The sequence below is a fragment of the Oncorhynchus clarkii genome, chromosome 30, assembly GCF_045791955.1.
Source record: "Oncorhynchus clarkii lewisi isolate Uvic-CL-2024 chromosome 30, UVic_Ocla_1.0, whole genome shotgun sequence".
In the NCBI taxonomy this organism is placed as follows: domain Eukaryota; kingdom Metazoa; phylum Chordata; class Actinopteri; order Salmoniformes; family Salmonidae; genus Oncorhynchus; species Oncorhynchus clarkii.
The window spans coordinates 6,691,190-6,704,312 of record NC_092176.1 but is presented as its reverse complement, the minus strand read 5'-3'; the positions used below and the strand labels follow the sequence as shown (position 1 = coordinate 6,704,312).

General features: G+C 41.3%; 1 protein-coding gene across 1 annotated transcript in view; it reads right to left on the bottom strand.

The window, feature by feature from the left end:
• Positions 1-941: 941 nt before the first annotated feature.
• The window catches only part of LOC139389720 (fibrinogen C domain-containing protein 1-like), a 156,269-nt gene continuing 144,087 nt past the window's right edge, over positions 942-13,123 (bottom strand). Inside the window, exons 6-7 of the mRNA XM_071136627.1 lie at positions 9,616-9,795; positions 942-1,208 (exon numbers count right to left, since the gene is read on the bottom strand). Of these exons, the coding sequence (XP_070992728.1) occupies positions 946-1,208; positions 9,616-9,795 (443 nt within the window). The 3' untranslated portion in view covers positions 942-945. The remainder of the gene's footprint in view (positions 1,209-9,615; positions 9,796-13,123) is intronic.

Genomic DNA, 13,123 nt, shown 5'->3' with positions numbered 1-13,123 from the left:
AGGCTACACCGATCCAGGCCTCTGATTATAATTGGCACACCGCTGGCCCAGCCCTTTCACATATTCTCTTCATTCTCTCTACTTTCATTGTAACAGGTCACACATGCATGTTGCTCAAAGCCACTCTTGTGGGATCATTGTATTTGTAAATGTTATGTAAAAGGCAAGGCTGCCTTTTGTGAAGTGATTGGGTTGGCTTTAAAACCATTGTCTGACTGATATAATGCTTTGTCATGAATGTGTCTTACTGGGGCACTGGACTGACACATGACAAGGTATGTCTAGGGGTCAAAAAGGAGCTAGGGATAAACCACAAGATCATGTAACTGACTGAGGTTCAAACCTGTGTCTCTTGTGTGTCTCAAGACAGTGTTAACCTACTGAGCTAAAGTCTGAGCGTTCGCTCAGGGACCTATCACACGTATTCAGGTCTCAAGCAAGGTTCCTCATCTCGTGAGCGTGGTTCACTGAACCCCCTGCGTAACACTTAGGAGAACTCAGACTGCTGTCAGATGCAAAGTTAACTGTACATACAAGCAGCTGGGACAACCCAAATAAATTGTTGGAAACTCAATTCATTTAATTCAATTTCACTCAAGAGAATGAGAAAAATCCTAACATTTCATATTTCAAAATTCCACAGCGTTCCTTTTAAAAGCACAACAATACTGTGGTTCTGACATTGCCTGCATTATTTTTTTTTAATAATTCTTAGAAACATGATCAGATCAGCAAGAAGCTGCAAAAGGTTACAAAACCTTGGAGGTTTCAACACAACACCACAAAATGGTCGACGTTTGGAGGGGATTAAGAATGTTTTTGGACAGAGGTTACAGTACGAGCAGATTAAGGTTCAGAGTCCTTATTCTAATTTTCGGCAGGTCGAGTGTCTTTAATAACGCCTAAGTCCATCCATCTACGGTTTCTCGTGCTATCGGTTCACTCTCATTTGTTCTCCTCTGTCGTGGCTCTAATCTTCATCTCGGCGAATTTAAGGGAGTACTGCCAGCCCGTCCAGGAGGACCACTCGATGCCGTCGGCGTAGGAGGTGTGCGGCCCACGCAGGTACTGTCCATTCAGGTTGGACGTGTGGCAGTTGCGGTACCACCAGGCACCGTGGTAGAATGAGGCACAGTTGTTCTCCGAGTGGTCGTTATCTTGGTCCTTGGTGGTGAATTTCATCCCGTTGTGTTTGAGCATTGAGTCACCTTACAAAGACAGACAGACGGGAGGAGGGGTGGTTGCAGAAACAGAGAGGAGAGGGAGAGAGCGAAATAGTTAGGGGAATGAGAGAGGTTGCCAGCATTTTAGCACTTTGACAGGATCATGATGACATGTATGGTGGTATATGTGTGAGAGGTTTAAAAAGAAAGACCATTACTGCTTGGTGAAATATAACATTATACTGAAATAAATGAAAACCACAGGGATGGGCAAGTAAATTACTTTGCTATTGTCAGGTTCTGTGTTAGTGAGTGAGAGAGAGAGAGAAATGTGTTGACATGTTAGCTCAGCTGAATCGAACACAGCTTGTTTCCAAAGCTAAGCAGAGTAGATAGAGGTTGATCTGGATGGTATACTTGTTCTCACTGAAGATTATTACCCATTATATACCAGTATGAGTCAATGTTCAGGCAGGAATTGGTGGACTGTGGCTTCACATTCATTATAGCTCTTTATTTAGGTTGATGGCATGTCGTTGAAACAATGACGTTGATTCAAACATACCATTTTACTATCAACATTGAAACAAGGTTAAATAAAATATCTCTATCAAATATGAATATCTCTATCAAATATGAAATTCTACATAAATTCAACCAAACAATATGTAATCAATATAGGATAAAAATATTTGTAAAATGTCTATGTGGAACTTTCAACATATATATAGTTCTGATGAATATGTTGAAATTAGATTGATGTAACAACCTGTTAGTCAAGTTAAGTCAATGTATTTAAGTTGAAGTTTTACCCTAATTTCAATGTTTACAATGTTGGTTGAAATGAGATGAAAACAGTGCTGGTTGATGACGTTTTTCAAATCCAATCTAATTTCCACTTTGATTCCACGTCACAATACATTGACAAATTACATTAAAACAACATTTATACAACCAGTGTGTGCCCAGTAGGATATGTGTGGGTGGGTATGGGTGGTGTTTGTGTGTATCTGTGCATGCTTGCATATGTGTGTGTGTGTGTGTGTGTGTGTACAGATCAGAGGAAGACTGGTGGAGAGGCTGTAGGCTGTGGTGGTGGCCTTATTAAACCCTATGATGTATGTCTCAGGGATGTAATGCAGCAGCCAGTGGTGCATTAATCAAATCCCCTCTGTGCAGCACCACGCTCTACTCTGAAGGTGCTAATTCTACTGTGGCTGGACCAGGCAGCTCTTAGCGACAGCTGCTTATTGCCCACATAGCACTAACTCCATTTTTTTGTAAGGATATCCTCTCAGATTTTGCTTCCATATCATGCCTCGTAATCATGGGCTGATGGTAAGGAGAAAAATCTCCCCCTAACTATCACATTATGCAGTTATCCTGTTATATATTTCAATTTCCCACCAAGTGCCTCAGACTATAGACTTATTTAACCCTTGTTTTACTGGGTGAGTTGACTGAGAACACGAAGTTACACTGTAGTTTAAGAGGTTAGATCGGGAATTTAGCCAGGACACAGGGTGAAAGGGAAATTTCAAAAATGTTCTACTAAATATTCATAATCTCCTGCACCACTCCAACATCTACATACAGTAGGTGAAAATGGCACTTTTCTATGTTTTGTAGTAAAAAAAAGATAGAGGAAGATAAGTGATTCCAATGACATCATTGGTGTGCATCATTTGATTTTAACCAATTATGAGTAGGCATTTCCTACTAATTTGTTGACGATGTCATAGGAAACACTTGTCTTTCTTCCTCTCTTTTTTTTAACAAAAAAACATAGAAACGGCCATTTTCACCCATGTTCATGTTGGGGTGGTGCTTGACATTATGAATATGAAGTTGAACATTTTTGAAATGTCAGTTTACTCCCCGACTCATACAGCAATGAAATGGAGTTATTACAGAGCACATTATTTGTTTTGTTCGTGCAGATGATGAAAGAGCATGGTGATAATAATAGTAAAACCATGCAATGCACAAAGGGAAGAGTCAGTTTATTAGGGCAGTGTAGGACGAGTCTGCCTCTCTTCCTATGGAAAAAGTACCCCGGTGTATTGTATGCCCCACCTATTGTACATCTATTCTATTCTGACTCTAACCGCTTCAACACGCTCGTGGATTACCGCTAATAAAGGTTGGCAACCTTTTAAATATAGAATAACTGTAAACATAGTGGCAGGATATGATAATGACACACTGCATGGATGATTAAACCTCTTAAACTCCTTAAGATGCCGTGTAAATGGATGCCTACTGTACCATTATAACAAATGTAATGCAATGTAATGTAATGTTGGACACATTTTAATCAAACATCCTGGGAGAAACCTACAATGAGAGCAGCGAAAGTATTTAAACATGCCCCAGAACTCATAATCAGATTCACAATGAATACATTAAAAACATCAGACGGAAATGATGTGTTCCACCACAAGCATTGTAATAAAACATATTCAACACTCCTGTGGCCCTAGTACTGATATGGTTAAAACACTTTGGTTAGGTAACAAACTGTCATTAAAGAGTTTCTTTCAAGTTCTGAGAGTAAGCACTTAAGTGTGAACAGCTAGTGTGCCTCATCAACACAGGTAATTGCACGTTCGCCCTATTTCTCTGCCGGTAGAGTACTCATTTCATGTTTATATACAATATATAATTCTGTAGTATATAACCATAGTTTTGTTGTTTAGGATAATGGTTAAATAATCTTTGCAAGGATTGAAGATGAATTATCAAAGACTAAAAGGCAGCGACAGTTTTCTGTGTGAACGGATGCAGAACAAACGGGGGGAAAGAAATACAAGTCCTGTCTTAGTCAATCTGTGAACATATCCATTATCATTGGTTTTGACTGTCACATCTCAAACTGTTCCTCCCAAATGTCACTTAACTGAAACCAAATATATGAAGAACAAATCATTTAAATCCAGGTATTGAAAGCACACTCAGGACTGTGCTGAAGTCAAAACAGTGCTGCTGCAGAGTAACATTTTATTAAGGTCCAATGCTGCCGTTTTCTAAAATATCAATATCAAAACATTTATGGGTAACAATTAAGTACATTACTGTGATTGTTTTCAATTAAAATGGTAAAAAAAACACAAAAAAAACACTACATGTACAAAAGTCTGTGGACACCCCTTCAAATGAGTGGATTCGGTTGTTTCAGCCACACCCATTGCTGACAGGTGTATAACATTGAGCCATGCACAGCCATGCAATCTCACAGCCATGCAATCTCCATAGACAAACATTGGCAGTAGAATGGCTTTACTGAAGAGCTAGAGCTGCTCTGGTCAACTGTAAGTGCTATTATTTTGAAGTGGAAACATCTAGGAGAAACAACGGCTCAGCCACACAAGCTCACAAAACTGGACTGCCGAGTGCTGAAGTGCATAGTGTGGAAATATCACTACCGAGTTCCAAACTGCCACTGGAAGCAATGTCCACACAATAACTGTTTGTCGGGAGCTTCATTAAATGGGTTTCCGTGGCCGAGCAGCCGCACACACGCCTAAGATCACCATGCGCAATGCCAAGTGTCGGCTGGTGTAAAGTCGAGTGGTGTAAAGCTTGCCGTCATTGGACTCTGGAGCAGTGGAAACGAGCTCTCTGGAGTGATGAATCACACTTCACCATCTGGCATTCCGATGGACGAATCTGGTTTTTGGTGGGTGCCAGGAGAACCCTACCTGTCCGAATGCATATTGCCAACTGTAAAATTTGGTTGGGAGGAGGAATAATAGTCTGTTTTTCATGGTTCGGGGTAGGCCCCTTAGTTCCAGTGAAGGGACATGTTAATGCTACAGTATACAATGACATTCTTGACGATTCTGTTCTTCCAACTTTGTGGCAACAGTTTGGGGAAGGTCCTTTCCTGTTTCAGTATGACAATGCCCCCATGCACAAAGCGAGGTCCATACAAAAAGGTTTGTCAAGATCGATTTGGAAGAACTTGATTGACCTGCACAGAGCCCTGACCTCAACCCCATCGAATAGCTTTGGGATGAATTGGAACGCCGACTGTGAGACAGGCCTAATCGGCCAACATCACTGCCCAACCTCACTAATGCTCTTGTGGCTGAATGGAAGCAATTCCCTGCAGCAATGTTCCAACATCTATTGGAAAGCCTTCCCAGAAGAGTGGAAGCTGTTATAGCAGTAAAGGGGGGGACATTAATGCCCATGATTTTGGAATGAGATGTTCAACGAGCAGGTGTCCACATACTTTTGGTAATGTAGTGAAGCTTCTTAGCAACTTCTCAAGCAATAATTTTAGCTAGAACTGTCTGGGAGTGGGGAGGAGAAAATTGAAAACTAGTTATTTTTGGCAGAGAGGTTTGAAACTCTCTTTCTTTCTTATTGGTATATTAAGTAATTTACTGCCTGGTGAGGCAGGCCAAAACTCTATCCCACATATGTCAGAGTCAAGGCCCGCGGGCCACATCCGGCCCGCAAGAAGGTTTTTTACGGACCCTGGGATGATCTTGATTTATTATTAGAACCGGCCCGCAGCAAGCCGGCAGCCCGCAGATCTTTTACACGCACCAATACTACATTTCCCACAATGCAAAGGTGACGCACCGAGCAGTAGGCTGCTTCATTTCAATATTTATTGGCACAGCAGTCGTCAGCATCACAGTAAAATTAACTTTCAGATACCCATCAAAAATGGCAAAACGGAAGGTGGATACTGAGAACCGGGGGTTTCAAACAAGGTGGGAGTCGGAGTATATGTTCACGAAGGTAGCTGGAAAACCTGTGTGTCTTCTGTGTGGAGAAAGTGTGGCGGTACTGAAAGAGTATAATCTGAGACGACATTATGAAACGAAACACGCGGACAAAAACAAGAATATGGACATGGAACAAAGGCTACAAAAGGCAGAGGAATTAAAACGAGGCCTCAAATCTCGACAGGCTCTGTTCAAAAAAGCCAAATCACAAGGCCAGGCTGCTGTCAAGGCCAGTTTTATTTTGGCAGAAGAGATCGCTAAATCAGCCCGGCCATTTACGGAGGGGGATTTCATCAAAAACTGCATGATTAAAGTTTGTGACGAAGTTTGCCCAGAAAAAAGGCAACTCTTTTTAAATGTGAGTCTGAGCAGAAACACCATTGCCGAGAGAGTAGACCAGTTGTCCATCAATCTAAAAGAGCAGCTTGTGAAAAAGGGAAAATATTTTATTGCATATTCCTTGGCTGTGGATGAGAGCACCGACATTTCTGACATTGCCCAGTTGTCAATTTTCATCCGCGGAGTGGACTCCAACCTAAGCGTGACAGAGGAGTTTTTGGCTTTACGTCCTATGCATGGCACAACTACGGGGCATGATTTGTATGAAGAGGTGTCAAGATGTGTAAATGAGATGGAGCTGCCTTGGGAAAAACTCGTGGGTTTGACAACCGACGGAGCACCTGCGATGTGTGGACACAGGAGCGGACTGGTGGCGAAGATACGGGAAAAGATGCAAGAGGAAAACGCGACAGGTGAGCTGACAGCTTATCATTGTATCATACACCAGGAAGCGTTGTGCGGTAAAGCCTTGAAAATGGAGCATGTAATGAGCATCATCACGCGCACAGTTAACTTTATCAGAGCCAAAGGTTTGAATCACCGCCAGTTCAAGGCATTTCTGACGGAGTTAGAAACGGAGCATGGTGATTTGCCTTATCACACAGAGGTGCGATGGCTAAGCCAGGGAAAGGTGCTTCAAAGATGTTTCGAGCTTCGTGAGGAGATTTGTCTGTTCTTGGACAGCAAAGGGAAAGACACAACACAACTCCGAGACGAAATGTTTCTGTGTGAAATGGCTTTTCTGTGTGACATTACGAGTCATCTGAATGCAATAAACTTGCAGCTGCAGGGTCGGGATCGTGTCATCTCTGATATGTACAGTACAGTGAAGGCATTTAAAACCAAACTGACTCTGTGGGAGACGCAGATGCGGAAAGAAAATTTGAGCCACTTTCCCAGCTGCCAGACCATGAAAGAGAAGCTCTCTACCAGTGCGTTCCCGAGCACACAGTTGGCTGATAAAATAGGTATGCTTGCTGCTGACTTTCGACGCCGATTTGCTGACTTTGAAGCACAAAAAAGCAGGTTGGAACTGCTCGGTAACCCATTTGCTGTTGACGTGGAAAGCTCACCACCAAACCTCCAAATGGAGTTGATTGACCTCCAATGCAATGATGCACTGAGGGCAAAATATGCGGCAGTGGGTGCTGCGGAGTTCGCCCGTTTCCTCCCCGGCACAATGCCCCAGCTGCGCATCCAGGCTGCTCAAACGTTGTCTATGTTTGGCAGCACATACCTGTGTGAACAACTGTTTTCTTTGATGAACCTGAACAAAACATCACACAGAAGTCGACTTACTGCTGAACACCTCCACTCAATTCTGAGGATTTCTTCAGCTCAGAGCCTTACCCCGAACATTGATGAACTTGTGGAAAAGATGGGACACCACCAAGTATCACCCTCAACCTCAAACAAGTGAACATTACTGTGCAATCACATATTTAGAGTTTTTACTCAGTTCAAGTTTAAAAGTTAAAATTTAATATTTGTTTTCACTGCATGTTACTTCTCCTTAAACAAAGTGTTGTTTTTGATTAATAGATTTTTGCACTTTATTTTTTTGTATTTCAATCCAATTATATTTTAAAAATATTTCAGTTGAGTGGATGATAGAAAATTGCTATTATTGTTTTTTCTTTGAAGTAAATTTAGCCCACTTTTGCTAAAATAGAAAATATAGTCTACTGATGGTGCCTTGAATACCGGTTTCTTTCATTTAATGTTCATGTTATGGGGATATTTATATAAAGGAAATTTGTCTTTTGTGTCTGTTGAAAATTAAAGATTACTGACAGAGCCATAAGAAAATATTGCTTTATTTATCTGATCATATTGTAATATATTTGTTAGGTTTTCAGTAGGTTCAATTAGGTTCACTAGACTATATGCGTCATTTAAAAATTTTTCAATGAACATTCGAACAGTCCGGCCCTCGTCTTGTAGCTGATTTTTTTATTTGGCCCTCCGTCCATTTGACTTTGACACCCCTGCTCTATCCCAACAAAAAAAGTATTTTCAAAACAGCTCTTACACTAAAAGGGCATTGTCACCATTTTCACAATTTGACAGTATTATTCCAAGCTTATATGATGGAAATATAAACTGAGTGTACAAACATTAAGCACACCTTCCTAATATTGAGTTGCTCCCCCCACTTTTGCCCTGAAAATTAATTGGGGCATGGACTCTATAAGGTGTCAAAAGCGTTCCACAGGGATGCTGGCCCATGTTGACTCCAATGCTTTTCACAGTTGGGTAAACTGGGTGGATGTCCTTTGGGTGGTGGAACATTATTGATACACATGGGGAACTGTTGTGCATGAAAAACACAGCAGAGTTGCAGTTCTTGACACAAACCGTTGCACCTATGCTGTACCCCTTTCAAAGGCACTTAAGAATTTTGTCTTGCCCATTCACAGTCTGAATGGCACACATACACAATCCATGTCTCAATTGTCTCAAGGCTTAAAATCATTCTCTAACCTCTCCTCCCCTTCATCCATACTGATTGAAGTGGATTTAACAAGTGACATCAATAAGGGATCATAGCTTTCACCTGTATTAACATGGTCAGTCTATGTCATGGAAAGAGTAGGTGTCATTAATGTTTTGTACACTCAGTGTATATAAAACACAGGAAAATCACAATTTTGACTGCACTGGGCCTTTAAACAAACTTCTTTTTTTTTTTTTTTTTTAAATCCCGGAGTCTCAATTCGTCTGAACAAAAACAACAAGAGAGGATGAAAAGTCAACTTTAATTGATAAGATTGGGAATCAATGTTGCATGAATCCCTGGCAGCAGACGTTTAAAGACAACCTCACTAATTAAATCAAGTGGAAGCCGACTGTTTGTTTATGTCAGGCCGTAATAACCTAATGGCCTGCTTTTTTTGCCGTGGCCACAGAGGCATCCTACAGCTTCATCATCCCTGCCCTTTCCAGCAGCCCTGGAAGGTCATGATTTTGTCCAGCTGGGCCCAACCATGAGTGAGGGGCTGAGGAAGGGGGAACCTGAGACTAACGGAGTGGAGGGACCCAATTAATGTCCAAAAGAGCCCTCCGCGACAGAAGAGTTGAACCGTGGAGAATCACACACACATTGCCTGGATGCTGCTGCTCATGATCTACAGCTGATGTAGAACAAACAACAGCCAGAGAAAGACTCTCATACTGGTGAACAGATGTCTGAATTGGATTTTCCTGATATTGGATGTTTAGAAATTGTATTTCTTCCCTGAGAGGGGGTCATTGACCAATAGGAAGATCAGTACAATTTATAAATGCTTTAAGGGCCATTTATGAAGTCTATGAAACAAATGTGTATGAGCCATAATAAATGGCTACAGTACAGTTGGATATTGCAGTACCTGCAGTGCCTGAGTAATCAGCAATAGTCAGCGGGTATCCATCGTCATCCGGGTCAACGGAGAACAGTCCCACTCCAAAGGCTCCATACTGGGCGAAGGCTGTGCTGTTCTCAAAGTCCTCCAGGTCAATGCGCAGCTCGTAGTTGGCTTGGGTGGTCAGGGCATGCATCCTCTTCAAACCTGAGTTTGAAGACAGAGGAGAGGCTAGTCATGATCTGAATTGAACAGCTGTGATTAACACTAGATCCGATAAAGTTCATGTATTTAAAAACATTATTACTCTGTCCTTTTTGAAATCATGCCCTGTCCGTTCTTGACTTTCCATCAATACATCTATTTAACACGCTGTAGGTGTATCTTAATATTACAAACAAAACTGGAGTTATAACCAGTTTTAGGAGGGCACGTCATTTTTGAATGGTTTCCCCCATTGCCTCTCCTTCTCCTGACAGTTGAATGTGCAGTGCCCAGCTGATAATCATCCCGATAATTGCCTCGAAACTGAACCTAAACTATATCGAAACTAATTCCACACATATCACAACAGATAAAATAAATGAAGTATGATGGGGAGGGAGAAAGGGGCTGAATTGGTGAGTTAATGAGCGAGGGGAAGCTAACGATGCATGATAATGTAATTTACCAATTGAAGAACAGGGTGGGCCATTCCCTTGTATTGATCTGTTCTAATTATAATCTCAAAATGGTAGGTACTCTATCAGTCCTCCGAATCCAAACAGTCTTATCCGTCTGATCTGGCCTACTTGGAGTGGGCTACACTGTGAGAGCGGGCGTAATTGTACATGCTGAACGACTTTCAATATCTGGGAAAGGATCCAAGTCGAGCAGCAGTTGAGCAAGTGTTGGAGAATGTGGTGATCAGGCTTGTGGAACCTTATGATGGCAAAGGGTGAAATGTCACCATGGACAATTTCTTCACTTCACTGTCATTGGCGAACAAGTTGCTTGCAAATAACAAGCCTAGTCCGGCACTATGAACAAAGTGAGTCGCTCCCTCCCTCCCTCTGCGCAAAATAAGCCACCTGCACAGCTGTTGTACTCCACAAAGGTGCTGTTGAACGACAAGACAACAATAGAGAGAGAACTGTAGATTTACGCAGTACAACCAAGCAAAGGTATAACAAAGTGTGTCAAGCAAGTGAAAGTTACGAAGATTTGTGTCAACTGTTAGGATAAGGGATAACAGCTAAATTAAATCCAACTGATGCCATTGTGTGAAGATGAACACGATGTAAGCACGAGCTGACAATAATTGCCTATATTCCTATATTAATGCCATTATTGCTTTTGTGACGATTTTTACTATTTATCAAGGCCACTTTGTGCTTATATTACTGTTTAGGCTACTGATGTTTTCATAATTTGACCGCACATCTTGCTGATCGTGCGTCTTGCTGGCTGTGCGTCTTGGTGGTTGGGGTACTTATTTTATTTTGTTATTATAAAAAGAAGCTGTTACTGTGTTCCAACACATATGCTTTCTGTTTCATAGTTGTAACAAAGGCACTCCACGAATAAAACTGATTGAACACTTGACTTGAGGTGTTTCTTGTGTTTCTTTGTTTTTAGTATAGCCTACAGTAACATAAAAACGAATGAAAATGCTATTGTTATTTGAAATAAAAAAACAATGGTATTCTAATGTTACCCAAGGCCTACATAAACACAACCAAATAATTATTTTTGCTATAGCATATGTGAAATGTATTAATTACACTGTTAGAATTTGCAATTATTGTCAGCTCATGCTTACATTGTGTTCATCTTCATGCAATGGTAGAACTAGGTTTGGAAAAATGAAGCACTTACATAACTTTCCATCATTGAACCATTACAAGGCACAGCAACCAACTTTTTGGGTGTTTTGGACTAAACTTTCATAGAGTTAACCATTAGTTTGCTAAATTGTCCCCCTGGGATCCCAGTCTTGCTGTCAGCCATCGTGGGCAGCGATAGTTGAAGACAAGGCATCTGACAGCCAGAGGCAAGGGTGCTGTAGAGGGGCAACGCACTCTTGGATCAATACCTCCAGGGGGACCTTATTCCAAGCAGAAAAGAGAGATGAGGCTTTACACCACCATCCCTCCCTCTTTCTCTGCAAGTGCTGTATATGGGTTCTTGGTAAGGAACTACTGTGCTCTGCCTCATATGAATTCTCTTTGTAGGCCATAGACTGGTGTATGTGCTGTACCACCAGGACAGAAAATCAATAGGCCGAGAGTTTTTGCCGCTGCTAATCCAAGCATGCTGCCTTTCTACAACTGTTGTCGACAGTTGTGGAATACCTCATATGGTTCCTAAAAGTGAATCTCCCACTGCAGGTGGCCACATTAGTTTTTACTGACTGCTTCTTGCTGTTTGAAATGCTTAGCAGATGCTATAGGATCATTAGACAGACAGCCAGTGAGGATAACATTTAGGAGAAAGTCACGATTAACATTAATCACAGAATTACCGATAATGCTCTGTATTTACACTGTCCTTGCTGTGCTATGGTACGATGGTCTCACATTTTTTTTTTGAAATAGCTAATGTTTTCACACAGACTTCTTGGAACACATTGCTAGCACAGTGATTGACCAATTCACTTCAGGGCTGCTGGAGGAGTGTCTAAATCGATTTTAGATTAAGTTAAACTCCAAAAGGTTCAGCACTCGAGAATGACCTTAATACGACAGTGTGACTGGGCATGGAGAACGACACCAAGTAATCGCGCTACACCCTAACCTGCCCCCCTCCTGGTGCAGAGAGACACAGTTCAAACAGCGGGTTCCACTTGATAGGCTCCTCCCAGCAGCCGGCACATCGCCATAGTACATAATCAGGCATAAACAGTGTTGTTTAATGGATACATTTTTACAGCAAATAGATGGGCTATTTACACTGGAAGGTCGTCATTACAGTCTCGACAATGGCACCCACAGATACAACCGTGTGCCCACTCGTACACCTGTATCGATAGAATGAGATATACTATACAGTACCAGTCAAAAGTTTGGACAAGGGTTTTTCTTCCTTTTTACTATTTTCTACATTGAAGGAACCAAAAAAGTGTTTTACATATCAAAATATATTTTAGATTCTTCCAAGTAGCCACAGGGGCTGGGCGATATGGCCAAAATATCATATAATGGTTTTTCTTTTCTTTTTTACGGTATTTGATGTTTTTGATTAATAAAAGTTCTACATTTGCTTTAGGAGTAGTGCGTGACCCTAAGGTGGCAACACATATATTCAAAATTATTTCAAAGGGTCTTTCTCCATTTGGATTGTTTTATACTGTTCAATTAAACTTTAACCTAAAATAATTTCCTGCATTTCCATCAATTTCTGCATTTCTTGCACTCATTTGAGATCATTTCCACACTGCCACGATATGGGCAAAAACACTAGGCCTTATTTTTAACCAAATGTTGCAATTGTGATTTAGATCAAAACACTTGGGTGAACTTTTGGAATCATGGAAATGGAAAGGAACCAAAGTGAT